The 26705-nt window shown below is 45.5% G+C and overlaps 1 protein-coding gene across 1 annotated transcript in view; it reads left to right on the forward strand.

Annotated features, from left to right (window-relative positions):
* The window catches only part of LOC146195938 (uncharacterized), a 39763-nt gene that overhangs the window by 2792 nt on the left and 10266 nt on the right, over nucleotides 1-26705 (forward strand). The window contains exons 2-4 of the mRNA XM_084596882.1: nucleotides 3906-4084; nucleotides 6087-6285; nucleotides 19409-19527. Coding sequence (XP_084453008.1) covers nucleotides 3906-4084; nucleotides 6087-6285; nucleotides 19409-19527 — 497 coding nt within the window. The remainder of the gene's footprint in view (nucleotides 1-3905; nucleotides 4085-6086; nucleotides 6286-19408; nucleotides 19528-26705) is intronic.

Genomic DNA, 26705 nt, shown 5'->3' on the forward strand with positions numbered 1-26705 from the left:
GAGTTGGTCAGAGAAATGCCACAGATTACTGGCATTCCAGTCGAAAGTAAGATGAAATTGGCATTCTTAGAACAAGTAGTTGGAAAAGAGAACAACCGAAGGCCTGAAGTAATCAAATGAATTCTAAGGGAAGGTAAGCATAGCAGGGGGTGGTAGAAAATTAGGTGTGTGGATGAGGTTAAGAAGTTGGCCGGGGTCAAGTGGATGCAGCTAGCACAAGTTCGGGATATTGGAGGTAACTGGGAAAGGCCTTCGCCCTGCTGTGGGTATAGTCCGGCTGATGATGATGAAAGAAGCTTTTGCGGCCAAAAGCTTAAATTCACAATGTCGTCGCCCCGTGGGCAGCTGTGGGACGTTAAACCACAAATTATATGACATAGCATTGCCCTCCTTAAGCTACCGCTATAGTTATTTTGGTATTTTGATGCGTTAGTGGATCAATAGAAGCTTCAAGTTGATCCCCCTATCTGTTAGTTACACCTGAGTCCTTGGTAGGCGTGTGGCAAAGCGAAGAAAGAAATATTCTGCTCTGCATTCAGGGGGGATCAGAAAGAATTTCGGAGAAATAAAAAGAAAGCAAGGTGGAAGGCGACGGTTGATGGTTAGGAGAGTGGATAGGGCGGCTGAGCAATCTTTCAGCCATATCCGCTTTAGATCGGTAAAATAGAGCGGAGGGCATCTTGTCAGACTATAATCAATGTACTTTGACATATTACCCACTAGTAAAATCTTGGCCCGTCTGCGGCTGCTCCACTTGACTAGCACATATTGCTAATATCTACTTGACCACATCTATATTGATCGTGTATAGTTCTTGTATATGCTTCTTGTAGTCGCTTTTGCACAACTGCTTCATGCTTGCTTAGATTTCGTTTTTCTGCTTTCGTCATACTTTCTTTCAACCTAATATATGGGGATTTATCATTTGCGCGTTTTTATCTCTTGATTGGTGACGGGGAGATGACAATTCGCAATTGATGCAGTACCTCTTTAGCACTTTCATCTCATGCGGCGCGATGAGTGGTGCCGTCAGCAACGTGATATGTATAAAAAATAAGTAACGGTTCTATACTAAACCGAAATATTTATTATGCTGGCAGGAGCCAGGGTAATCGGCGCCGCATGCGATTCAGCCTTCAAGTGAAGGAAGGGTATTATATTGTGATACCCCGTTATTCGCTCACGACAATCGCGTACATGCTGCAGCTGCAGCATGTACGCGATTGTCGTGCGGCAGCTGCCTCGACAGCTATGACTACCGAACTAACCACGTGGCGACGATACCGCTATTTTTTTTTTTGCGAAGTTTATTGCCTCAGGGCATACAAGGAATGTTATGATGGATGAAGGATGTGGTCAAATAAATGAAAAAAGGTTGGCTGATGCAATGAAATCGAGGAGTGAACGATGATGCGGTCCCAGTGTCCAAACAGCATATGACTGCGGATTATGGGGGGAGAGGCCAGCTGCCACCAGGTGCCGTATCCGCGTTGGCTTCAACGCTGGACAATCCCACAGTAGGTGATGGATGTCAGCTTCTATATTTCTTGACTTGCAGATGGGGCACCCAGGGTGTGGATATAAATACCGAAATTGTGGCCACTTTCGGATCACTGCTGGTGTTAGGGCCACCCCAACTCTAATCCTCCGAAGCGCCAACTCCTCTGCACGGGTTAGACCGCGGGGGAGGCTTACCGTACACGGAGGTATAAGAGCACGTGTACGGCGCCGGAGGTGCTCCTTTCTTGTTAAAAGCAGGGTGGCATTGTCCAATTTTATGAGGTTTGGCGATGTCGATGTTAAGTTTGAAAGGCGGGTCGCAGAATCTACTTGGCTTTGAGCACTTAAAAGGTCACGCGGGGTCCATTCAATACGAATTGGATTTGGTATGCGAGCCGCTAGACTGTGTATGTTCTGGCAGATTTCCGGGCTACTACTAACTCGTCTAAGTAGCTTTGTCACCTGCAGGGCATCTGTACGTATGATAATACGGGCCGTGGGAAGCATGGGAATGGCGGTCACAGAGCGAAGCGCCTCTTGCACTGCAAGCAGTTCCGCACAAAAAGAAGATGGAGGTTCCGGTAATTGAAATGTTGACGTCTTGTTCAATGAAGATTTGCTAGGACAGTAAACTGCTGTTATCACTTCACAGGCTTTGATGCTTGCGTCGGCGTAAATTATAATGGAACCATGTGGCAAGCTGGCGTCTTGTTCCATAATTCGGTCGCGAAGTGACGACGCCGTTTCCTGTGTTCTTGGTCGGCGTAAATCAGTTGGCTTGTTGTCGCTCAGCTGTACAAAACGCCAAGGAGGAAGAACTGGCAGTGGCGGTGGTAGTATTGAATGTTTCGAAGCATAAGCCTTCAGAGCGCACGTTGCGTGAAAGTGTGTGGCCTTAAGCTTGCGTGCATCACGTCGTTGCTGCACCAGTTCATCTATTGTGTTTAGTTGTGCGTTTTCTTGGAACGCCACGACTGGTTTAATGCGAGGGAGGCAGGTGATGACCCTCATTGCCTCTCGATTTATAGCCTCAAGTCGATCCCATTGTGCCCTTGTCAAATGCTGAAATCGGGCTTGATAAACAAGGCGCGGTTGCACAACTGCCATCACCAACTGTCTCGCAACATCTGAGCAAGCGCCGCCCATTTTTGGAGCAATGCGTCTAAATAAACCGCTACTTGCTCGCAGTTTCTACCATTGGCAATGCAACTCGGCAAGATTTGTCTACGTTGTCGCGGCACTTTCGTGAACGGTTGGGTGATTCCAATGATCCCCATGACATCCCTTATCACGATAGGCATTTGGGAAAAGGAAGGGCGCGTAAACGCGTCATGACATAGGAGCAGAGGTCGATCAAGCACCGGAGCATCGTTTGGTTGAACGGCGGTTGAAGGCTGCCGAAAGACACATCGACAAAGCCGCTTCGCCCCCTGTAGCGTTCTTCACAGGAGCAATTAATAAATAGTAACCAATTACCTTATAAAACAGGTACTCAAAACGCATACCGTTTCAATAATTAACCAACGACATTCCAAAATGTATCGAGAAGTTAATTATTGGCATGTAATTTATTCAATGCAATAATGCAGTACAACTGATACACATTCAACTGCACCCTGAGAAAAAGGGTTTCGAGAGGATGGGAAAAAATGTCGGGAAAGATTAAGGGAAAAAGAAGGATAGAAAAAGACCAAATGCCAAAGTACGAACGCATGATATTTTAAACGCATGTATATTGCACAACTAACAGACCTTTTAAGCTCCAAGTCAAAAACAGCTTTACAGGCAGTGGTGGACAATACGACTGATTATTGTTGAACGCTATCCGCATAGTAATAATAACTCAGAAAAGTGGCTGTGTAAAGTAGTTTCTCATGACATGCTTCGCGCATTATTTTGGTTTTTTTTTCATCTTCGTCGGATGCATTGTAGTAAATCCAAGAAAACCACCATCACAAGACTTCCCATGTCATCGAACACAGAGGAAACCGTCCGAGTCGGCCCAATGGCAGACAAAATAGGCGGGCATACATGAGCACCATAAGATTAATTGCTGTGGTGGTTTATAGGATTTGAGATATTCATGCAAATCGCAGCTCGCGCGATAATTCTAAAAAAGGAAGTGTCACAAAACGGTTCCCAGGGAGAATTACTTCACAGCCATTGGTACAGAGGATTCTCACTCCTGACCTCAAACTGTTGGAGAAAACAGTGATTTACGAATGATCACTTTTGAGTCGAGTCATTCAGGCGTAAAAATGAACTGCTGCCTCAAAGTCTACTCGCAATTAATTGGCAGTAGAAAATAGAACTACTAAGCGAAAGTCAGAAGTATGAAAGACGAGATTTTTTCATGAGTCTCTGGAAGCTACGGGGTAGAAAATGTCTCTTCATGGAACTCGCAGGTGATGACGATTCTACGGGTCTTTTCGCTACAGCTAGACGAACACTAGGCCGAGGCCGAGGACGCGGCCGGAACCCAAGCCCTGGTGCGCCTACCTTAGGAGTGGCTTCACTACAGCCGATCCTCGCGGAGCTGATGCTGGTCGACGGACAAGTTTCCCTGAGTGTGACAGCAAAACAGGTGCCCCTAATCATCACTTCCCTGTTGAGAAGCGGCTTGATTTGCCAGCTTTCGCAAGCAAATCTTCATATCATTATTTAGCATTATCAGGTCTGCTGCCCGTTTCGAATCTTGCTATTGTTAACCGCACCATTTGTGCCCCGATGCGACGAATAACCAGAGCTAGGTCTTGGCTTTTAACTCCAGACCTAAAGTACAAGAGTCGGTATGTTATGTTCAAACCCTTTGTTTGGGCGTGCTGTCTTGTATCGCGTTGATCGTAACAAAATTTATCTTCTTTATCATTTAACCTATCCGCTCTGCCAACACGATAATATTCCTAGCTTTACAATATCATCAAATATGCACTGTTAAATACGAGATGAATAAAATATTTTTTCACCAATTGGGGCGGCGTCTCAGGGGATACGGAGCCGGACTGAAGTACCCAAAAAGCGCCAGCTCCATCATCACCGCCTTGATGCTTTTGAACGAAAGCGAGAAACATGGTTGCCGTGTATCGTGCAATGTCGACTGATAACAAAGAACTTCAGGGGTTGAAATTTCCCAAGGCTTTCAGTATGACTTCTCTCGTGGCGAGTCGCGCTTGAAAGTGAAAACCACTAAATTTATACACCACCCCTTTTCCGCCTGTAAGCATCGTAAGAACCCTATATCCGAACTGCTGGATCACTTCTTTCTTTTACCGGTACATTGGCACGAGACTTTGTAACCTTAAATCACTTGCTGCTAAGGACTAAACCTGGAATTAGTCATGCGAGGTCATTCCCTGGAGATTAAATCATGGGGAAATGCGAACGGCCAGACTGCTGTAACGGTTCAGTGGCAGAGGTTAGAAAGTGCGGACTAGGCCTCCACAGCTGGCCCTGGGGGCGTATATAAAACAAAATTAGGAGCTTCCTCAGAGCTACACTAGACGTATCTAATAAAATGCTCATCATGCCTATCACATGCTTCTCCTGTCCAGAGTTAGACCGAAACATTTTGCGGTCTGCTACAAAGCATGCACTCTATCATGCCCAAGAACAACAAGGGGACTGGAGTACTGGCGGGAACTAAACCTGTAGGCATCAAAGAAACTTGTTTTGCCATAGTTTCCAAATGGCGAATACTGTTGAAAAATCGTAATTACGACGTACCTTTGGCAAGGGAATAAATTTGATTGGAGATTAGAAATGATTCTTTCACATGATGAGTGAAGAGAAGTCCCCAGCACATGTCACATAAGAGTCGGCAAATATATTCTCAAAGGATACCCTGCTCTGCTAGTCATCCTGTGTCTGTGTGACAGATAAGCTGGCAATCTTAGCAGTAGCAAAGTAGATACATTTAATAGCTCAGCTCGGTTTCAAACCCCCACTAGGCACAATCTGTGGCGTTTAAAAAGGAGTGCCATAGAAAACAAAAATGTGTAATCAGAAAAGTTTGGATTGATACTTAATCAACAGGAGATACTTTGTGTCGTTTCAATCAATATCACACTAGTTTAGAACATTTACAGGCAGAAGGGATATGGTCGGTTAACTCTAACGAAATTAATAGACTGGTGACCGTTTTGTTCCAAAATTGTTTTTTTCTTGAAGTGGGTAATTGGCGACATAGAGATGCCATTTTGACCATTACACCAGACCAGCTGCTGTTGCAATTTGACTGACTTGGGCAGGCAAATTTGAAAATTGATGCTTCTGTTTTTTAAGCCCATGAAACTTCGCTTCGCGCCTTCCGGTGTCAGCTTACACTGTGGAAAATATCTGCTCCTCCGTCTTGCTTTTCTAGTAATTAGCAACCAAGCTTCCATACATTTATTGAATTCAATCAATAAATTGCACAGCTCTGGTAAGCATTTTTTTACGCAAGTGTAAATTTCGAATGCTAGGCAAACCGAGCTACAGTAAGTTATCATTGACCGGTTTGACGACGTTCAACTGCATTTTATTATTGATTACGAATATCAAAGTGAGGTTTAGCAACTTAATCATTGCGCACTGATCCTTATGCGCAGAATGTGCTACATTCATCGACTTGGGGCGCTGTAAAGTTTACACCTTCCGAAGACTATCGGCCGGTGTCGCCCACAGAGGTCCCCATTCAAGAGAGGCCCTCCACCAGCGCAAGCCTTGTAAAATGTCAAGAGGGGAACCACGGCATCCAGCTGGATTACGGCATAAATCCTGACAGCGTCGTAGGAAAAGCCATCCGAGGTGAGGCCTTTCGAATAGAAATATAGCTCTTATGCAGAGAACTTCTGAATTTATTCGCATTTTTTTTTCTCGGACGACAGGACGTAGGCTTGTAGAAGTCGCGATAAGGGCGAAAAAGTATTAGTTTCGTGCTCACAGAATTTATGAACTGATAAAATTTAATCGCTCAAACCTGCAGTGGTTGCTTACTGAGAAGAAAGTTAGAATTAGAGACAAAAGAGCCGATTTTTATTAGTGTTTTATTGTCATACGTATTGACGCCAGGTCTTACCGCGGTAGTTAAACCAATCACCCTTGCTGCGCCACAGAAAACGCACCGCTACTAGGGTACACTAGGATCCAGTATAATAATTTATAGTTCTCCGAGCTTCTATATTCTCTTCCCAGCTAGCGGCAACTTTGCAGCATTCTGGATTTCGGCTCGAAACGAAAAACGGTGGGTCGAAATAATGACAACTGCGGCCACGTTTCGATGCAGGCTGTAAGTCGCTTTTCGATTGCGTTGTCTTAGTGTCAGCTAAGACAACGCAATGGCACACCCACAGGCCGATGTTCTTACGTGGTGGTGACCAGGGTTGATGACACAAATGAGTCGGTGATTGCACTGAAGAAACTCTTTATTGCGCTGACTTGCGCCCGCAAAAGAACTAAGCAACCCGGCGGCGGCGATTGCAACAAACGTGCTCGTCGATCGTCGAACAAAGAAAGCCCGTCACACTCCTCAACGCTCAATTTAAAGGCTTTAAAGGCGCTCCACAGAACAATCTAGATAACGTTGCAAACTGCTACTGTCACAACCTGGAACATTGTAGAAACATACGCAAGTGGTCGGAATCTTCGAGACAGATCTCGGCGCATCATTCGCGACAAAGAAAATGATAGCGCGTCGTATCGCGACGAGCATGAACAAACGCGGGATACAGGATTGATACGCGTGCCAGAATCACAGTGAAAAGGCTGCATGCTGCGGCTAGTAAAAAAAACAACAAATACAGTTTTGAAGGTTTCGCGGCATTACTCGCCCCTTAAAAAAACATCGCCTCGATGTTCCAAAATAAACAAAGGAACTTAAATAGAAGCATTACAAAGTTTAAACACCGCGTACTCTTTAACGCGCGTAATAAGCCTTCAGACGAACAACATGTACGGTTTCTGGGCGCGCGCGTCTCCTTTGTGATGCTGTCGTACCGTCGGGAATAACTTCTTAGTCCAGTTGTCCGATGCGGCGAAGCATTTTGTATGGCCCAAAGTGTCGACACAGCAGCTTTTCACTTAGTCTACGGTGGCGAATTGGAGTCCAAACTTACACTTGGTCTCCTGGATTGTACTCTGCGTGGCGTCGTCGTAAGTTGTATCGTCGGCTCTCGGTGCGCTATTGGTCTTTAATGCGCAGCCGTGCGAGTCGTCGGGCTTCCTCTGCACGCTGCAGGTAGGCGGCGATGTCAAGGTTGTCCTCGTTGGTTACGTGCGGCAGCATTGCGTCGAGCGTCGTCGTGGGCTCCCTGCTGTACAGTCGAGCGCGATTTGAAGGTTATCACGCGAGCATCGACCGGGAACATGAACAGCGCCATGGCCCAGAATTCTCTGCCGAGGCGAGGGAGGTGTAAAGCCAGTTTCCCTCACTCTTTTTGCTGTTCCTTCAGCAGCCGTCACTCCCTGTTTGGACATCACTTCCTTTTTTTTCTTTTGGTTCTGCGAACAGGCAGTGATCGCTGTGCACATGACGTATTTTTCGGTATTATCTGAAATCGGACAATTTATCGCAACAATTGGAAAGCTTAACATAGAGAGAAAGGGTGGTGAGTTTGTCGCGGGGGTGATGGTTGTTGTATGGAACAGCGAAAGAGGGAGAAAAGATTCCGAAATCATGATTTTTTCTGTTCCAAACCTGGCCGCCAGGTGCCTGGATTGCTAGGCTGGTCGACGCTCGCGCGATAACCTTCAAATCGCGCTCGACTGTACACAAGCTTGAACGGGGTCGCTCTGGTCGTCTCTTGGACTGCCGTGTTATACGCGAAGATCACGTACGGCAAGATGGCATCCCATGTCTGGTGTTCTGCGTCGACGTACATGGCGATCATGTCCGCGATCGTTTTATTCAGGCGCTCCGTAAGGCATTGGTTTGGGGATGGTACGCAGTTGTCAGTTGATGGCTTGTATGACTGTATTCCAGGATGACTTGCGTCAACTCTGCCGTAAACGCCTTTCCCATGTCTGTGATGAGCACTTCTGGGGCGCCATGTCGCAAGATAATTTGTTCGACAAAAAATTTGCCGACGTCTTCCGCGGTACCATTTGGTAGTGCTCTTGCTTCGGCGTAACGGGTAAGGTAGTCAGTGGCCACGATGATCCACGTGCTACCCATAGACGAAGATGAAAAGGGGCCGAGGAGATCCATCCCAATTTGTTGAAAGGGCCGGATTGGGGGCGGAATCTGCTTTAGTAGTTCTGCTGGTCTGATCGGCGGCGTCTTGCGTCGTTGGCACTCACGACACGTCTTCACGTAGTGGGCAACTTCGGTGGGCAGTCGCGGCCAGTAGTATTTCTCCTGGATTCGACGCAACGTGCGCGCAAATCCGAGATGGCCTGCTGTGGACTCATCGTGCAACGCCGGGAGAATTTCCTGCCGGAGGTTTTTAGGCACTAAAAGAAGCTGCGCGCTCTTGTTTGGTGTGAAGTTCTTCTTCACGAGGAGGCCGTTGCTTAACGCGAACGGAGATAAATGTCGCCTGAACGCACCAGGAGAGGAAGCGGTCTTTCTTTACAAGTAATCGGCTAGTGTTTTCAGCTCAGGGTCTGATCGCTGTTGTCCTCGTCCTTCGTCGTCATCGTCCTTCGGGGGAGCGTCGACGGGAGCGCGGGATAGCAGACTGCGTCGGAATGCTTCCGGCCCGACATATAGACTACAGTCAATTCTTGAAGTCGTAGGCTCCATCTGGGAAGGCGGCCGGAGGGCGTATCGCCATACCATATCCCTTAGGCGCACTGGAACAGATGACGCTTTCAGCGAGTTAAACGGCGATTGTTGCTGAAAGATCTCTGTGAATGCAACCTAAAGGTAACATACACTCACTGTAAAGGGCGATTGTTGCTGAAAGATGTCTCTGAACGCAACCTAAAGGTAACATACACTCACTGAGGCAGGAAAAGATTGTGGGAAAGGTAATTGCTTAGTGTAACTGTTGTCATACCAATTGTTACTTAAAGATGTCTGTAAACGCAACCTAAAGGTAACATACACTCACTGAAGGCAGGATATAATTACAGTGAAGACAACTGAAAAAAAATATATTCAGAAAAAAATAGAACACAGGAGTCGAACGCACGTGTAAGTGGCATCAGTGAAGAGATGCGTGGTGTTAATCCATTGAGCCACCAAAACGACGGGAACGGTGGGCTTTAAATATGTTCTTATTTGTTTAGTCAATATATCCACTATTTGTCGCTTGGTGGCGCTGCTCATAGGAATCACGAGCCAGAGCGTCGTCTACTCGAGTGCTCCTACGGGATATGGTTTGCTAATAAGCGGCTGGAGGGATCTTTCAAATTAGTCAGCCAGCAGAGCGTGTGATGGTCGCTTACCACCTTGAATGGTCGGCCGTACAGGTATGAACGAAACTTAGAAGTGGCTGAGATGATCGCAAGGTACTCCTTCTCGGTCGTCGAGTAATTGTCTTCGGATTTTTTGAGGGACCTGCTAGCGCACGCGATTACTTTCTCCTTTTGAAGGTTTCGCGGCAATATTATTGCTGATCCCTCATTACGCCGCATTCTGACCGCACGAGTAGCTTTGGATAACATAAAGTACAAGTCACATAACTTCCCTCCTACGCGAGCATGGTGGATATTTTTCAGACTGTGATATGCTAGTGCTGCTATACATCGCTTCAGTTGGAAAATCCATCCGCATGTCCACCTGAAGCTTCGGTTAGCTGATGCCAAAACGGAGATGGCCGTGTTCTCTCCCTTTACAGGACAGAGAAAGAGATTTTTGAGTGAGGACAAATACAGGTTTTCAGACTGTGATATGCTAGTGCTGCAATACATCGCTTCAGTTGGAAAACCCATCCGCATGTCCACCTGAAGCTTCGGTTAGCTGATAACAAAACGGAGAGGGCCGTGTTCTCTCCCTTTACAGGGCAGAGAAAGAGATTTTTGAGTAAGGACAAATACAGGTTTGAAGGCAACGACTGATCGTTGGGGGAGAGTGGACCGAGGGTGTGGCCTGTTCCATTTGCGATGGCTGATTTGCATGGGTAGATTAGCAGAAGAGATTGTGTCCGGTGCACATTTACATCATAAATCACGTGATTCGTTCGATCTGCCTAATCCTGTCCTCAACTGCTGCTGCTCCATGATATTGCTACTGCCTACAAGCCTACTAACTACCTGCAGTTTTTACACAAGCTTTTGGGCAAAACGTTAAACAGTGCCAGCGCGAGAACAGAGCTTTTGGCTGAGTCAAATAATTTATCGCAAAGGAATATATAAGCTCGCAAAGATTTGACCATTTAAGACATTATTGGTGTTGGGACGCGGGCTGTACTAGAGCAACCATTTTCACGACATACCGTCTAGTTTTGGCTTAAGCGTGTGCATTAGACCGAACTTCTGTGTAATTTTCAAAAAAGAAAAACAAAAAATCGACAATGGCAGTTACGAGTGTTTACTTTTCAAAATATGTTATGGACGAGAGAGGAAGAAGAGGGCAGTGGCACTGCCAGGAGCGCTCGCGCTAGGCCCGCACACAGATTCATTGATCGTCATCTCACGACCATCGAGCACCTTCTCTCTGTCCTCTGTTCTCCTGCTTTCATCGCTTGCCGCCACGTAACATTTGGCTGTAGGTACGGCGTACGTCATCCCTATTCTCGCCTTGGAGCATCGACGTTATCTGTAAGCCGGGACCATTGCCCGAGGGCCCAGAGATATCGCCGAGCAGCTTTGCCCCAGCCCTTAAAGCCCAGACCTGACCAACTACCATCGCCCAGCCCGGGACTGAAGACAAATAGAACAGACAGACCAATCAGAACCAAGACGAAGGACCCGAAAGACCCGAATGACCCAAAGGAACCGATGGACACGAACACGCAACCCCCGCCCAAGCTGCCCGACGTGACCTCGAGCCATCGGTCCCATGGACTCTGGTGACGGATGGTTGACAGCTCCAGGGGAGGCGGATCACCCACGCACCAGACATCGTACCGTCAAGCCGTTTTATTCTTTCTTCTTCCTCTTCTTCACGCATCCAGACATGCCCATCATCATGTCAAGGAATCATCATCGGTAAACTTCCTCGTCTACGATCGGTACGATCGCTCGGTGGCCCGGGTCATGTTACGGACGAAGGAGGAAGAAGAGGGCAGTGGCGCGGGCAGGAGCGAGCACGCTAGGCCCGCACAGATTTATTAAACGTCATCTGACGACCATATAGTATCTTCTCTGTCTTCTGTTCTCCTGTTTTCATCGCTTGCCGTCACGTAACAATATGAACGATATAGTTTCTTGTCTGCTAATTTTCTTTACAGACACTTCTCTTTGCGAGATGGTTCTTGTCGTGATGTCTAGCGCACTAAAAACGCGCCGCATTGCCTCTCGCTCATTTGACGTGCTTTCCCTAAGTGCTTAAGATTCATGCTGTCGATCAAAAGCTAACTGCTACACAATACACATTCACACATGGAATTGAAGAGATCGAAGAGAACGCATATAAAAAGAGTTGTCACCACCATCTCACAGTTGTTGAGCTGCAAGAGCGTTAGCCCGTGGGTTTTTAAATGAATAGGGTATTTGAGATTACAGCATATTTGAACCGTGACTTTCTGTACGCCTGACACGTCTTTATTCATCATTTTCATATTAAGTTAAACACATGTGGCAAACACCGTTTTCTTCAAACACTGCAATAATCATTTTCAAAACCCGGCATTGAGTACCGGTCACGGCGCTCGACTGCCCAAGGATGCGGGACAGAATCGCGGCCTTAGCGGCCGCTTTTCCGTGGGGGCGAAAAGCAAGGAGCCCGTTTACTGTGGGATGTCAGTGCATGTTAAAAAACCCCAAATGGTCGAAATGTCAGGAGTCCTCCACTACGGCGTCTCTCATTACCGGGGTCGCTTTGCGACGTGAAACCGTACAAACTAAACCACTCGGCATCGAGTAAAGCGCAATTTATGGGGCATTGGCAGCACGGTGATTGGCAGCATGTTCTTAGACACATCCTAACTTCCCGTACATCTCGCGCGTTGCTTACAGAGCCTCCGTAAAGACAGGCGGCGCAGCATACGAAGCACATATCTGCTGGTAATTATTTTTTTCCGGTGTAATAAAACAAGAATGTGGGCTAGCTGATGTTGCTACGTTTTGAAAAGCATTTGTTGTTTCTTAATGGTCCGGGATTGAAGCTATTTGTGGTCGAGAATAGGGCGAGGTACAACGAGGAGCTGCTGTCAGCAGCCAAAACGTGGGCAACTGAGCATGAATACCGGTACGCGTGGTACAGAGGTGGTCGAGTGTACAGGAGGCGTCAAGATCGGAAATAGCTGAATGTTATCAAATGAGAGTAGGAGCGAGTGGCACGCCCTTATCAGATGATCCCTGGGCGTGACAATATTTCAGCAACAGCCCAGGCTCTATGGCAACAGAAAGATACCCAACTGTCGTCGAGATTGAAAATGATCCTGCTTTTACTGGAAGCTATCTTGGTTTTTTTTCACCCAATGTTAGATCTTCTATGAATACAGCTGCTGCTCTAGACCAAATGTTTGCACAGCTAAAATGATGAAAGTGTTTGTGCTCACAGAATCATGGTATGCATATGACCAAAGTTTGATTCAGATACAAATTTAAACGCGTATTTTGTAAACGGTGCTTAGTAGGGTGGAGGTGGTGTTTGCGTTTTTGCGAAAGCAACATTACGTCAGGTTTCGCCTCGTCACGTCGCCGGTAGCCGGTGGGTACGAATGGTCTTTAACAGCCGTTGCCTAGCAACCGTTTCAGCCGAGCTCCGCCAGGTGGTGTCGAAGTCGTCGGCACCGCTGCAGCTCGCTCCCGCCAGAAGTGTGCTCCGCGGGCAGAGGAGAGGAGGTGATAGTTCGCGGACATAAGCGCGCTTCGCCTCGGTAGAATCAGCCTGTCACGGCATTTGAATTCACGTTACCTCTATGCCACGGGCAGGAGCTGCCAATTCGGGTCGCTCCATTTATATAAGAAGGTGATGTCAGAATCAGCCTGCCAGAACCGTTTGCATTCTCGTTACCCCTACGACACGGCTTGGTTGAAGCGTGACTTTATATGTGGGCTGGTAGCGTATGCTCTCGCATCATACCCTTAAAGGGCAAGCTTAAGTGTCCCCAATAATATAGCACCTTACACAGATGAGGCATGATAGGGGAATAATGTGGCAGGCAAAAGAAGCTCCCGCCTTTGCTTTAGCGATTCAACTAGGATTAAGCAGAGCTAAACCATAACTAATTTTGAATGAGCCAAAATCTGTAGTTTGACCTTTACACCCATATTTTCTTTAGTAACTCCGGACTATGAATGGTGTGTCTGATATCTTGTGGTTCTATGCTTGCTGCCTTTTATTGTCACCCTGATGGCTATCTCGACCAATTTGTTGCTTTCTTCGACTGGTTCTCGCAGATGCTTTACAAAATAAGTATGATTTAGCTTTATTTATTTTTTTACCCTCAGTGCCCGGGGGCATTACAGAGGGGAGTGGGATACATAAAAGTATATGAAAGTACAGGAAAGTTACAGAAAAAATACAGTACAAGTACACAAAAAACATGCGCAAAAAGAAAAAGGAAAACAAAGCTTCACAATGCAGTGGGGATAAGTAAAAACTATGACAGGAAGTAAAGGGCAAACAACATAGTAACAAGCACAGATACATTCAAAGAAAAACAATGGCTTTGCGAAATGCGTCGTTATTTATTTTACGTGCGATAGACAGTGCTTTCAACATAAACCTGCTGGTGGATGACATAGCATTCAAAACTTTCATTTCTGTCATTTCTGCTAATGAATGCAGAAATGTAATTGACAAGCTTACTAGAGACACACACAGTTCCCAATCTGTAATTGATCTATTAATTAGAAATATTGACAGTGACTGATTCCTTTCAGCAGTTTTCTGCTACGAGATTAGTGACCACCTACCAATTTTATTCACGGTCAAAGCAATTGTTAATGTACCGCAATGCCCGTGTATGTTTCAAAACATCGCTAGCCAAAGTCTTGCGACATTCAAGGAAGCCAAATCAAAGAAGTTCGAAAAGAGTGAATCACGCCACAATTACTGCAAGTTCAAAACAAAGAATAAAATGTTCAAGTCCTTTATTGAAACACGTGCGCTACACTTATTCTCGAGAACAAAGCAAAGTACAAAAACGGGAAAAATAGGAGAAGAGGACGGGACACGCTGTTGTCGTTTTTTGCGCTTTACTTTGTTTACGATGAACCATTAGTCTTAAACATTTTCCCTTCTTACTCTCGAGATTTAAAATTTATAGAAACATATTGAATAAGGAATCATCAGAAGTTGGGAATCGGTATTATTTTTCAGCGTTTGAATCTTGCTGTGGGGTTTGAGCAAGACATGGGTAACACTGAACGCGCTAATATTGCGCAAAAGCCATAATTCGTCCAATGAGATAGTTTTTGGTGGTAGAAGCACAGTAGAAACTGATATGTGCGAGGCCTTCAATGCCTCTTTTGTAGAGCGAAATGCGCTATGTCATTCATTTGCTCAGGAATGTAAGAACTTTCTCATAATTAACTCTCAATGCGCATGAACCCAACTACATGCAATAAAGCAGTCTCAATGTTTTATGACTATGAAAAATAGCCGATGTTGTGATGCCGATGATGTACAGACAAAGCCTGTAAAGCTGGTGATTGATACTTTAGCCCTTGTACTAAGAAATATTTATATATATATATATATATATATATATATATATATATATATATATATATATATATATATATATATATATATATATATGCAAAAAGGTAGTCATTGCTCTTTTTAAAAACGGTGACATGAAATGTTTATCTAATTGCAGACCAGTGTCCTTTTACTAGTGTTTTCAAAGGGGCTTTGAAAAGTAATTCATGAAATAATGTCTTCTTTTGGCGATGCACAGAGCCTAATTCGGTTTCAGAAAGAATAAATCTACACAGTGTATAACTTACTTGCACATATATATTACCTATTCTGTTTTTCATTTCTGTGCGCCCCACCTCTTATGTAATACCCTCTAATGAGGGTCTTTAAGGTATTAAAGTGAAGTGAAGTGAAACTACGACTAAAAACACATATTTTGTAGAGCTTTGAAAAGAGAGAAGTTTTCTGGGTGTATGTATCGACTTTACATAAGCTTTTGGCTGCATAAATCACAGCGGGCTTCTAACTAAGCTGGAGAAGTACGGTTTCCGGAACCCGTTCATTCTTACCGTGCATACCGCACACAGTATCTTTGTTAATACACCTTAGATCTTCACTTGAAGAGATAATCCTGGTAGATATATGCTTCCCTCAGGGAGGCATCTTGGGACCATTTCTTTTAATTTTTATATTAATAACACTTTGGATTCTTCCAACGATGGCCCCTTTATACTATATGCTGATGATGTGCCTCTGCTGTTCTGATCACACTCTACGGAGAAGGTAGCACAGCAAGTAGACGCGTCATTGAATGCTCTACTGTCCTGGTCTATTATTACTCACTTATATATATACAAAGAAATCCAAGGTCATTTTATTTAAAGCGCAGAATAAAGACGTAGTGTTCGCACCGCACATTCAGCAGGGCAGCGAGAAATAAGAGATAGTCCATACTATGTAGATATTAGGGGATCACTTTAATTTTTTCCTCAGTTGGGACACTCATGTAAATGCTGTAATCAATAATTTATTTAGAAACTTGATGATCATAAGTGGACGTCATAAATTTGTCCCTATTTGAATAAAATCATTGTTGTACACATCTTTTTTGTTACATTTAAACTATGCCCATTTGGTGTCAGAAACAACCACTGTAATTAATAAACAAAGTATTTTTGACTGCGGAAAAGTGCATTGCAGAGAATTTACAATATGGAGTTTGGGGCTCCCACATGTTGCTTATACGAAACATATTATATGGCCCAAATATTTGAGTTATGAGGTAAAACTAATGGAATGGTGCGTAGAATATTCCTTAAAAATCTTGATAACTTTAGTAAGCTTGCTAATCACACACGAAACGTGCAGGTCTACTGATGTCGCAAGCCTGAACTATGGTACACCTCAATTAGCAGAATCAATGATTGGTTTCCAATATATGAAAAACACATTACCATGCCTTCTGAACAAGATTTACGTAAAAGATGTTGACATATCCCTGTTACCGTTGAGACACACAAAAAATAATTTTCTTGCATATACCTTCTGTCTGCTTGTAGTGCATATAGATGTTTTCAAACTTCTGTTTCATTGATTCCATTGTACATCTTGTAGGTGACTTTTACTTGCTTGCATTGTATAATACCTTATATGCAATTTAGTAAACTTTTCATGGTTCTCTTTCTTTATTTGTTTCTCTATTGAGTAGAAAACCTTTTACGAATACGTTCTGCAAATGACTTCTGTTGCTGGTTAGATTCTGCTTACTTATTGTACGCCTCTTTGCCAAAAGCTGCACTGTACAGCTTTTTCCACGCCACTTCCCTTGCAGGTTATGAGATATAAATTAAAGCAAATGAAATACGCTTAGACATTAGAAACACATTAGCGCAAGAAGCAAGTTCTCTGCCGCAATGCGCTGGACACACGTTTTCCGCTCTTGTGACGGTGGCGCGCCGCCATGCGACCGGTAACGCGATGTGCCGGTGTGCTATTTCTACTTCTCTGACAGTTCCCTCTCCATCCTCGTCGTCCTCGTTTGAGGGCACCGTTTACTCCTATTTCTCTGACAATGGCTGCGGCGCTGGGTCACGTGGTATAGTAAAGTGATTGAGTCGTTCAGTTGGAGGTACAAATGTTGACGGTTCGAATCCCAATAAGAAGCGGGACTAGCAGATGAATGCCAGCTAGGACGTACAGGGGTATGACACACCCGCAACGTTGTACACGGAATTGTTGTGTCAAACGTTTGATACATAAGAGAAACCGGACGCAAAATGAAGGTCCGTTATTGATGCTGTGAGCAAATGACGCATCATAGGTGTCGAAGTTCTGAAGAATTATCTATAGGATGGGTATATAACAGCCACAGAACGCTCGTGAGGATAATGCTATTTTGTATTTATTATCTGCACCACTTCAGTCCGTGCACTATTATTCATTGACTCTCTTCTTCCGCAAATTGCTTTTATACCTTTAGGTGTGTGGTATTATTCAATGTCCCCCCACCTAAAACGCGGCGTTTATTCAATCGGCTATTGTAATTGCTATACAAGACCCGCATAGGACCCTCTTGCTCTGGTCACTGCTCCCCTTCATCTGTACTTGCCGCACTCTTTTGGGCGTCCGTACGCATTGTTTGTCCGGATATAAAGACCATTGGCACAGGGCTCTATAAAACGCGAAGGGACATGGCTATCGTGTATAGCACAGCGGAAATTATACGAGTTGAAGTGAAGTAGTAGCCTTCAGTCAGCAGCCACACCGGGGTACATGCCCTTAACTGGGTCTAACAGCACCCTGCTGCTAAAAAAGAAAACTTGGCATGAAATCTAAGTCCCCTTCCCTCCACACACATACACTCAGAGCACCGACGTAGTGGAATACGCCCTGGTTAATAAAATATTCATTATAATGTGTTGCACGCTTCTATTGAAAGAGCGAAGTATATAACCATATCTAACACTAGCGAGCCTGTAGGACAGTTGCCCGCCGCCATTTGCTCCTCTATCCGTATGATCACTTTAAAGCTACCGCAGACACAAAGTACAAGGATTTTTTTATTAAAGCAGCTGTTTAGGGAAGCCAAGTGTTTACTAATTTGTTATTATGCATCTTGAAGTAATACAGATGTTGAAGAAGTGGGGATATTTGACCTCTTTTATTTCAGTGATTAGATTCATGAACTGTGTCTACTTGGAATCAGTATTAACGTGTCGCACAAATAATGTTTCTTTGCTTGTCTTTCAAATCAGTACAAAGTTTTGGGCCTATTGATGAAGTGTTACCTAGCTACGTGGCAAAGCATAGATGGCTGAAATGACACAATACAATGGAGTGTCGTGTGTTTTTAGTCTTTCATTACTATGTGTTGTACCCTTTTGTTGAAGGAGCGAAGTATATTACCCTATCTAACACTAGCGAACCTGTCGGACAGTTGGTCGCGGCTATTTGCTCCTCTAGCCATATGATCTTTTTAAAGCTACCGCAGACACAAAGTACAAAGATGTTTTTATCAAAGCAGCTGTTTAGGGGAGCCAAGGTTTTACTAATTTGTTATTAGGCATCTCGAAGTAATACGGATGTCAAAGAAGTGGGAACATTTGACCGCTTTTATGTCAGTGATTGGGTTCATGAACTGTGTCTACTTGGACTTCGTATTTACTTGTCGCACAAATAAATGTTTATCTGCTTGACTTTCAAATCAGTACAAAGTTTGGGGCCAATTGATGATGTGTTACCTAGCTACAACTTGACAAAGCATAGACGGCTGAAATGACACAAAACAACGCATTACGTGTCATGTATATTTAGTCTTGTCTACGCTCTTCCGCTCTAGTTATGAAAATTCAGGAGAGAAATTGTGGAAAAGTCGAATTTTCTGCTTCCCTTACCAGAAAACTCACAACAAGCAGTACATTCGCAAACGTTTGGGAGTATCAAATATAAAATTTTTTTTAAAATATCGCCACCTACGCTGGTTCGTAACAGTGTGCTGCACTGAAAACTGTCATTGTCGTCATGTATCCTTATGAGTTTAACTTGTTAGCTAGTTAGTCGAGCATTATCTGATTTATTAATCCCCAAGAGGAGACAAGTAATGACCACAGTTGGCAGAAGAGGTTCTAGTAGAACAAGGTTTACTGCCCAGAACTTTCATCGTAGTCAATTTCTTTGCACATAAAAATTCAAGCGCATGCCATTTTCACAGCACGTTCATTGCTTTCGCAGACCCAGATTTATTGACGGGACACGAGACAGAGCTACTGGTACGCATTCTGTGGACGAAGATCAAGGCCGACCTCAGGACCCACCAGAATGCCATCGGTTTCGTAAGCTCTGTCATCAGGGTAAGGAGCCATGGATCCCGAGCGCTTGTGACTAATCTTATTCATTTATTACGTGAACGCCGACAGTTCTGTACTTGTTGTTATCCGCAGGGACAGTTTTCTTCGTCAAAAAAAAAAAAAAAAACACATATCTCCTGAGAGGAACTTCGTGGCGACTCTTTGACTTAGAGTGAATGCAGCCACTTTGTGTAGGGGTTGATGTAGCTGCACTAGAAATTCATGATTATTAAACGAAGAGCACAGCATCTGTTCTACGCGCATTAGTGTATGTAAGACACGCGGCAGGGCTTTAACAAGGTGCACACTCGTACGATGCTTTGGATAAACGAACAGTGCAAAATCGTTTACTAAAAATAATCACGCTTATTTGTATTTCCCATGGGTATATTTAGTTTGATCGCCGAATTCATATTGGCTGTGAGAAACACCGTAGCGGTTGGTTGCAGAATAATTTGTTCGAATTCTTGTTCGTTAGCATGCAGTGATGTCTCGCACTAGACGCAGGCTTTGCCATTTGGCTCCACCTGGACCTCACCGCCTTGAGAGGTCCAGGCACAGCGGCGGCGTCTGTTTTTGATGCACGAGAGATGTGTGCGAAGAACGAAAGTATAAGGAAAGTAACAGGCTCTCGACCGCTTTTTAATATCTTAATGTTTCAAGAAAAATGCGTTCTAGTAGAAAGGCGACAACAGATTATTTCGTACAAAAATAAAATCATGCTAGTAAATACATTACTGGCTTAGTGTTATTCAAGTAAATATGGGTTGGAGAATCAGAGACTGATAAAGAAGGAGTCTCATTGCATCAACACAAAAGCAGTCACAAACCGATGCTATAATCTAAGGTTTTTCCTGGCCATTGAACATAAGCAGCATTTGAGATTTAATTTAGCAGACCGATTAAGAAGTGCCAATGGTTGCCCCGAAAACTTTCGCATATTTTACTGCACTTAACGTCATTCGGAATAGATGGAGGTTACGACCTGAATCTGCAGCGTGAGAGCGTGTGGAAATTTAACACGGCGGATGATCGGCTGCATAGGTAGCTCTGAGGATACTTATTCGCTTCCTAAATATAATTCTCTGGTTTCAGTCCACTCCACTGAGGCGGTGGCTTCTTTTTCCCCGGGTTCGCAAACGCTTCACACAAGACTCGTGGTTGTGGTGGGCAATTCTAAGCTGTGGTTTTATCCTACCAGAGGGCAAAACATTCAAACTTATGCCAAGTTCGTCACTACCCTTCCCGTGACGGAAGGAAAGGATTTGAGCTCGCTTGAAAATTCGGCTGATATTGATCGGGAGATGATATGGACGGGATGGGAATGGAAGCATGTTTTTCAATCACGAGGCCGGCTCACGGCTCTCCGTACACTAAAGGTACCACAGCCCTAATGAAAACAAAAAGCGTACTTTTTAAATAATACATGCAAATTTACAATAAAAATTTGCGCTTTTATTACAAGTTCCTTATCAAAACCTGAATATATAAAAACATCAACTTAGATCAAGAGAACGTGTTAATTCACTCGTAAAGAAAGAGAACCGCCAATAATGTCTTTAGCTTTAATTTTCAGATCATTCATTAGCAAGCTTAGCCCATGAGTCGCATAACGAATGTGTAATATGGGCAAGTCGTTTGCAACTGTTCCACAGCCTGCTTTTATGTCCTTGGTTAACATCCCCACCTTATCAGTCAATTTGCGCATTTCGTCAGCTAGATAAAGCACTGTGTGACAAAGGTTTCATCATTTGGCTGATGACCGAGTATAACTCGGTCAGAACCTGACCAGGTTCTGACCGAGTTATACCGAGCAGGACGTTCGAAAGCATTTGCGCACTGGTGAAAGGTGATGGAGATGACGACGCGTAGATGACAGCTCAAGCTTACAGTAATAATCGACAGAAGGGATAGCTAGGCCGTTCCCAGCTCACTTCCCAATGCAAATTCTTATATCCAATTACATTTCATCCGGCGGGTAATTTATCTTATAGCAGTGCACACTTCAGAGAAAGTGTTTTTAGTGAGATCGAGCAACACTTTCGTTGTGGAGTCTTCTTAATGGCGCTAGGATGACTACAGGCGTCCTTCGCACTAATAATGACTTTGATACAGCCAGGATAAATTCACGAGTGCCTCTTCACGAGAAATAACACACTCATTCCACCAAAATAGCCAGATATGAAAATGTAGTGTCTCTGAATGATGTTTCAATGCTGTTTATTTCGAGTCGAGCGAAACTCCAGTTTCAGAAGTTCTTGAGTAGCTTGAACTAATCCAACGCCGGTTTGTATTTGCAACTATGGTGTTAAAATTTGGAGCTCTGGAGCTCCTTTGATTTTTTTTGTAATTGTTAGTGGTGTTTTCTGCAAAGTACCGCCTCGTTTTAGTTTGTGAATGTGCGGCAAAACAACCCGGATGCTCAGCTTTTGTTTTACTGACGCAAATGTTCTTGTTTTAAAGCCTGATTGTCTTACACAACATATGCCTTGTCAGAAGCGTCACATAGGAAAGCCGGTGCTCAAAGTCAGAGTATTAGAATAGCATTCAATATTTCCCACCAGTGGCCATATTAAGAGAGGAAGAGCCTCGAAACGTTCAACCGCGGGAGGACTTTACACGAATAATTGATTTCATAAACTGTAATTGCTCCCTTTTTTGTTCTTTTAAAGCACAATGTATGCAAAACTAAGTTCATGAAAGGTGAGTGTTTGCGTGTTTTTTTTTTTGCTATTGCATAGCCGTTATTGCATTCCCCTTAGTGTGTACAATAATTGTACAGCATTCCTGAAGAGAAGCTACAAAACATGCAGGGTCTCGCCACAGTAGGCGTAAATTCAGAATACCAACTTTCGCTCTGATAGCCGTTGTGGTATTGTCTTGTGCCTCGCGCAGCAGTAGACTCAGCCATTCCTTTTTAACTTAAGGTGTAAGGTCCAATATCGAATCTGTCGCTTCAATGTTACGTGCCTTTTGCACGCGTTTTCACAGGAAGAACGTGTGAAAGACACTGTTTATTCAGGGGATGGTTTAGCTGCGCTCCAGTGGGGCGCTGAAAGCGGTTTGACCCAGCCGGGAGCCATGTTTCGATGGAGGCGGGCAGCAAGTAGCGTTTGCAAGTAGTAACCCCATGTAAATAAATGTTCAGTTCGATCTCCGTCATAGCCTGAGACTATCAAAGCGAAAACCTTTATTAGCTCATACTGTCGTCCGTTCGCGAGAAGCGTCACCCTTCTTCGCGATGTTCCGCAGGATATCGCGAGATCGGGGCGTAATGATCTGGTGAAGTCATCTACCATGATCGGACGTGAACCTAAAAATACACAAACAAATCTTGTCTCCACCAAGAAAACTGCGTCATGCCCCGGTTCGTGAAACGCTAATCATAATTCTGTTGTCTACAGTGAAGCTGATAGCGGGATTTTGTGAGTGACAGATACTGCACCTGTCTTGTAAACGAATTATAGAACGCCTGTATACTTGAACCCCGCCGAGGTGGTGCAGTGATGAGACGCCTGACTACTGTGCTGGAGTACCCGGGTTCGAACCCGACCGCGGCGCTGCGTTTCGATGGAGGCGAAACGAAGAGGCATCCATGTGCTGTGCGATGTCAGCGCACGTTAAAGATTCCCAGGTGGTCGAAATTACTCCGTATTCCTCCACTACGCCTCCCCATTCTCTCTTTCCACTTCAACTCCCACCTTCCTTTCTCCCTTTCCTTACGGCGCGGTTCAGATGTCTAGAGAAACAAGAGTGACAGATACTGCGCCTTCCCTTTCCTGTGAACCAATTATTATTATTATTATTAGTACTATTATTATTATATTATCATTATTAAAATTATTATTATACTTAGATACGTTCAGTGGAATGCTGGCTGTGTTCGTTGTGGTTGTGGCTGTAGGGAGAAGAAAAGAAAATGCACGAGCCTGCTACTGGCTCTGTAGCTGAGCCACCTCCACTGCCTCGTTCGGACAGGAGAAAGTAGAGAAGAAAAAAAGAGGGAGAAAAAGACGCGCGCCGCAACAGCCGTCGTCCACCACCTAATCGGTGGCGGGTGCAATGGCGGCCTACAACAGATAAAAATTCGGTGGCTGGCTAGCCTCCGCTACAAGCGGCGTTGACCTATCGTCCCTGCCCCCTAGGGCTAGGAACAGCCACCCATCACGAGGCGCGCATTGTACCGTCATGACTGGTCATGACGTCACCAGGCTATTCTGTTGGGTTCGGGCCCGGCCTGTGCACACAGGACGTAATGCTCCGCTTGAGACACGACATCATAGAAAGCGAAACCAGGGACGCGAGGGTACTACTAGGTCTAGACCTTACAAAGGCGCTCGATAACGTAAAACACGCGGCAATTCATTCTGGCCTCCAAGAATTGCGGGTCGGAAAGAAAACGTACGACTACGTTAAAGACTTCCTGTCGGGTACAACGATAAAGATAAAGTTTCAGGACATTGAATCCTCCACCGTCAAACTAGGAAGCAAGCAGGGGGACGCCGCAAGGTTCGGTGCTGTCCCCGTTCCTCTTTAATGTTGCCATGCGAAACCTCCCGGCAGAACTGAGGAAAGTGGAAAACTTGAAATTCAGCATGTACGACGACTTCAACCTGTGGGTCGTTGTTGTTGTTATGAACTTTATTTTTCCACCGATGTAGGAGGCCCCCAACTCCCCGCCCCCGGCACGCAGGCCTATGGGACGGAGGCCGGGGCCTCCGCGACTAAAGACAGGCGAAGTGACAGTGTTTCTTCGCGGCTTCAGCCGCCAGGCGGACAGCTTGCTGCTGGTTGGCGGGGGACTCGCTCCGCAGTAGCAGTTCCTAGGCTTCTCTACTGTTTATGTTTTCCTTGGCGCCAGGAGAATCAAGGCATTGCCAGATTATGTGATCCAGAGTACACCTTTCTCCACAGGTTTCGCATTTATCGTCCGCCTTTTCCTCCACTTGCGTGTGGAAAAGCCAGACGGGACTTGGGAAATTCCCAGCTTGCAGGCGCCGCCAAGCGACGGCCTCCTTGTTAGTTAGCGTTCGGTCCGGTGGTGGCAGGGACCTTCTGCTAAGTCTGCAGTGTTCTAAAATTTATAAGTTTGCAGCCTCTCGTCCATCCCATCGCAATCAGACGGCTCTACGGTTGCCCGGAAGTAGAGAGCTCGGGCTAGCTCGTGCGCCGCCTCGTTGCCGGGACGGACTCGTGCGCGGGGGTCCAAATAATTCGAATCTTTCTTTCAAGTTTTCCTTTGTCTAAAATTTTGGCTGCCTCCGTCGAGACCGTCCCTTTTCCAAAGTTCCAGACAGCTGTTTTGCTGTCACTAATAACTATACTGGCTTCCGTGTGGGTCACCCAGGGGAGTGACGCGAGCGTTGAGGAGCGCTTGCAAGCGGCGGCGGACACCGTGGTGTCCTACGCAGCCGAAAGGGCCCTCTCGTGCTCTCCACAAAAATCGGAACTGTTTATCTACAACCCGAAGGCGCTCAGGTGTAAACGCCAGATAAACATCAGCGTAACAGTAGACGGCCAAATAGTGCCAAAAGTCGAACAAATTAGGATCTTGGGGCTGTTTCTACAAGCAGATGGGTACAACGATACAACGGTAAAGAAACTGAACGCGTACGCCACGCAAGTCACGGGTCTGTTCAGGAGAATCGCACTCAAGGGTCAGGGCCTTGAGGAACGAAGCCTCCTGAAACTAATGCAGGCTTACATCACTAGCCGCATATGTTACGCCACACCATTCCTAAACATTAGATAAGACAAAAAGCAGAGAATAGACGCACTCATCAGACGATGCGCGAAGAGGGCTCTGGGACTACCCATCTCGACCTCGACTTAACGCCTCCTCGAAATGGGGGTGCACAACAATTGGACGGAACTAGTGGAGGCTGTGCGCATGGCGCAACTAGAAAGATTGAGTAGAACCACCACGGGCAGAACCATCCTCGGCTGGGTGGGACTGCAGTCAGATAGAGGAACAAGCCACAAAGTAGACATTCCACGAGAGTGTCGCGAATATATAATTGTGCCCCCCCTACCTAAAAACATGCACCCTACGTACAACAAGGAGAGGAGACAAAAGAGGGCCGAGAGAGAGAGAGAGAGAGAGAGAAAACATTTATTGCTCTAAAAAGTTTCTGGTTTTATCGGCGGGCCGATGTCTTCATATCTTCAGCCTCTTCACAAGATCGGCGCCCCTATTCCAGGGCACCGCTGAGTCTTGCTGCTTCGCAGGCGTGCCGCACCAGTGCCCTTTGGGCCATGAGCTCGCTGCTGGTCAGCAGACCCTCCCATTGTTCCGCACTCGGGTTATTTAGTTTTTGGAAGGCTCTGTTTCGTTCGCATTCCCATGTGATGTGGTATAGTGTGGGGGTTGCCCCGCACCACGGACATGTGTTCCTGTATTGTGTAGGGAACATCTTGTGTAGTATGTATAGATTGTGGAATGTCCCTGCTTACAGTCTCCGCCAGCAGACCGCCTCGTGCTGTGTTAATGATGTGTGGGGTGGTGGGTATTTGAATCTCCGTCCTCTGTGGCAGTTTAGTATTTCTGTATACGTTGGTTCCACCGTTATGGGGTCCTCCAGGGCTTCTGACTGCCCTGCTCGGTTCGTGATCTCGCGAACTAGGCTGTCTACCCTCGAGTTACCCTCTATCCTGGTGTGTGCCGGTATCCAGAAAATCCTGTCTTAAGGTCTTATTTAGAAGCCTTGCTTCGAGGAGGATGCTCAGCGCTTCCTTGCTTATTTTGCCCCGTGTGTAGTTCCTGCATGCTGCTTTGGAGTCTGTTAGGATTATGAGAGATTTGTTCCTACGGTAACCTTCGGCGGCCGCTAGAGCTACGGCAGCCTCCTCCCCCTCCGTTACCGTACAGTTTCTTAACGTCGCACTGCTGATTAGTTCCCCCATGTGGTCTACCACTGCTGCCGCGACTCTGAACTTTCTGGTCCTGCGGTCCCATGGGTATAGGGCCGCGTCTGTGTATACCGTATTTTCCATTGTGGCTAGGTTCCGCTGCACATAGTCTGCCCTGGCCTACCTTCTAGCGGCGTGGAGGTTGGGATCCATGTTTCTCGGCAGGGGGCTGACATCCAGTGTTTGACGGACCTCGTCTGGAATGGTGGCTGTTCTATCTACGATCCCTTCTACGTCGTGTCCTAATCTCTCTAGGAGCTTGCGGCCGGTGA

This window comes from Amblyomma maculatum, chromosome 3 (assembly GCF_055883805.1).
Source record: "Amblyomma maculatum isolate TAMU_Amacu chromosome 3, ASM5588380v1, whole genome shotgun sequence".
Classification (NCBI taxonomy): Eukaryota; Metazoa; Arthropoda; class Arachnida; order Ixodida; family Ixodidae; genus Amblyomma; species Amblyomma maculatum.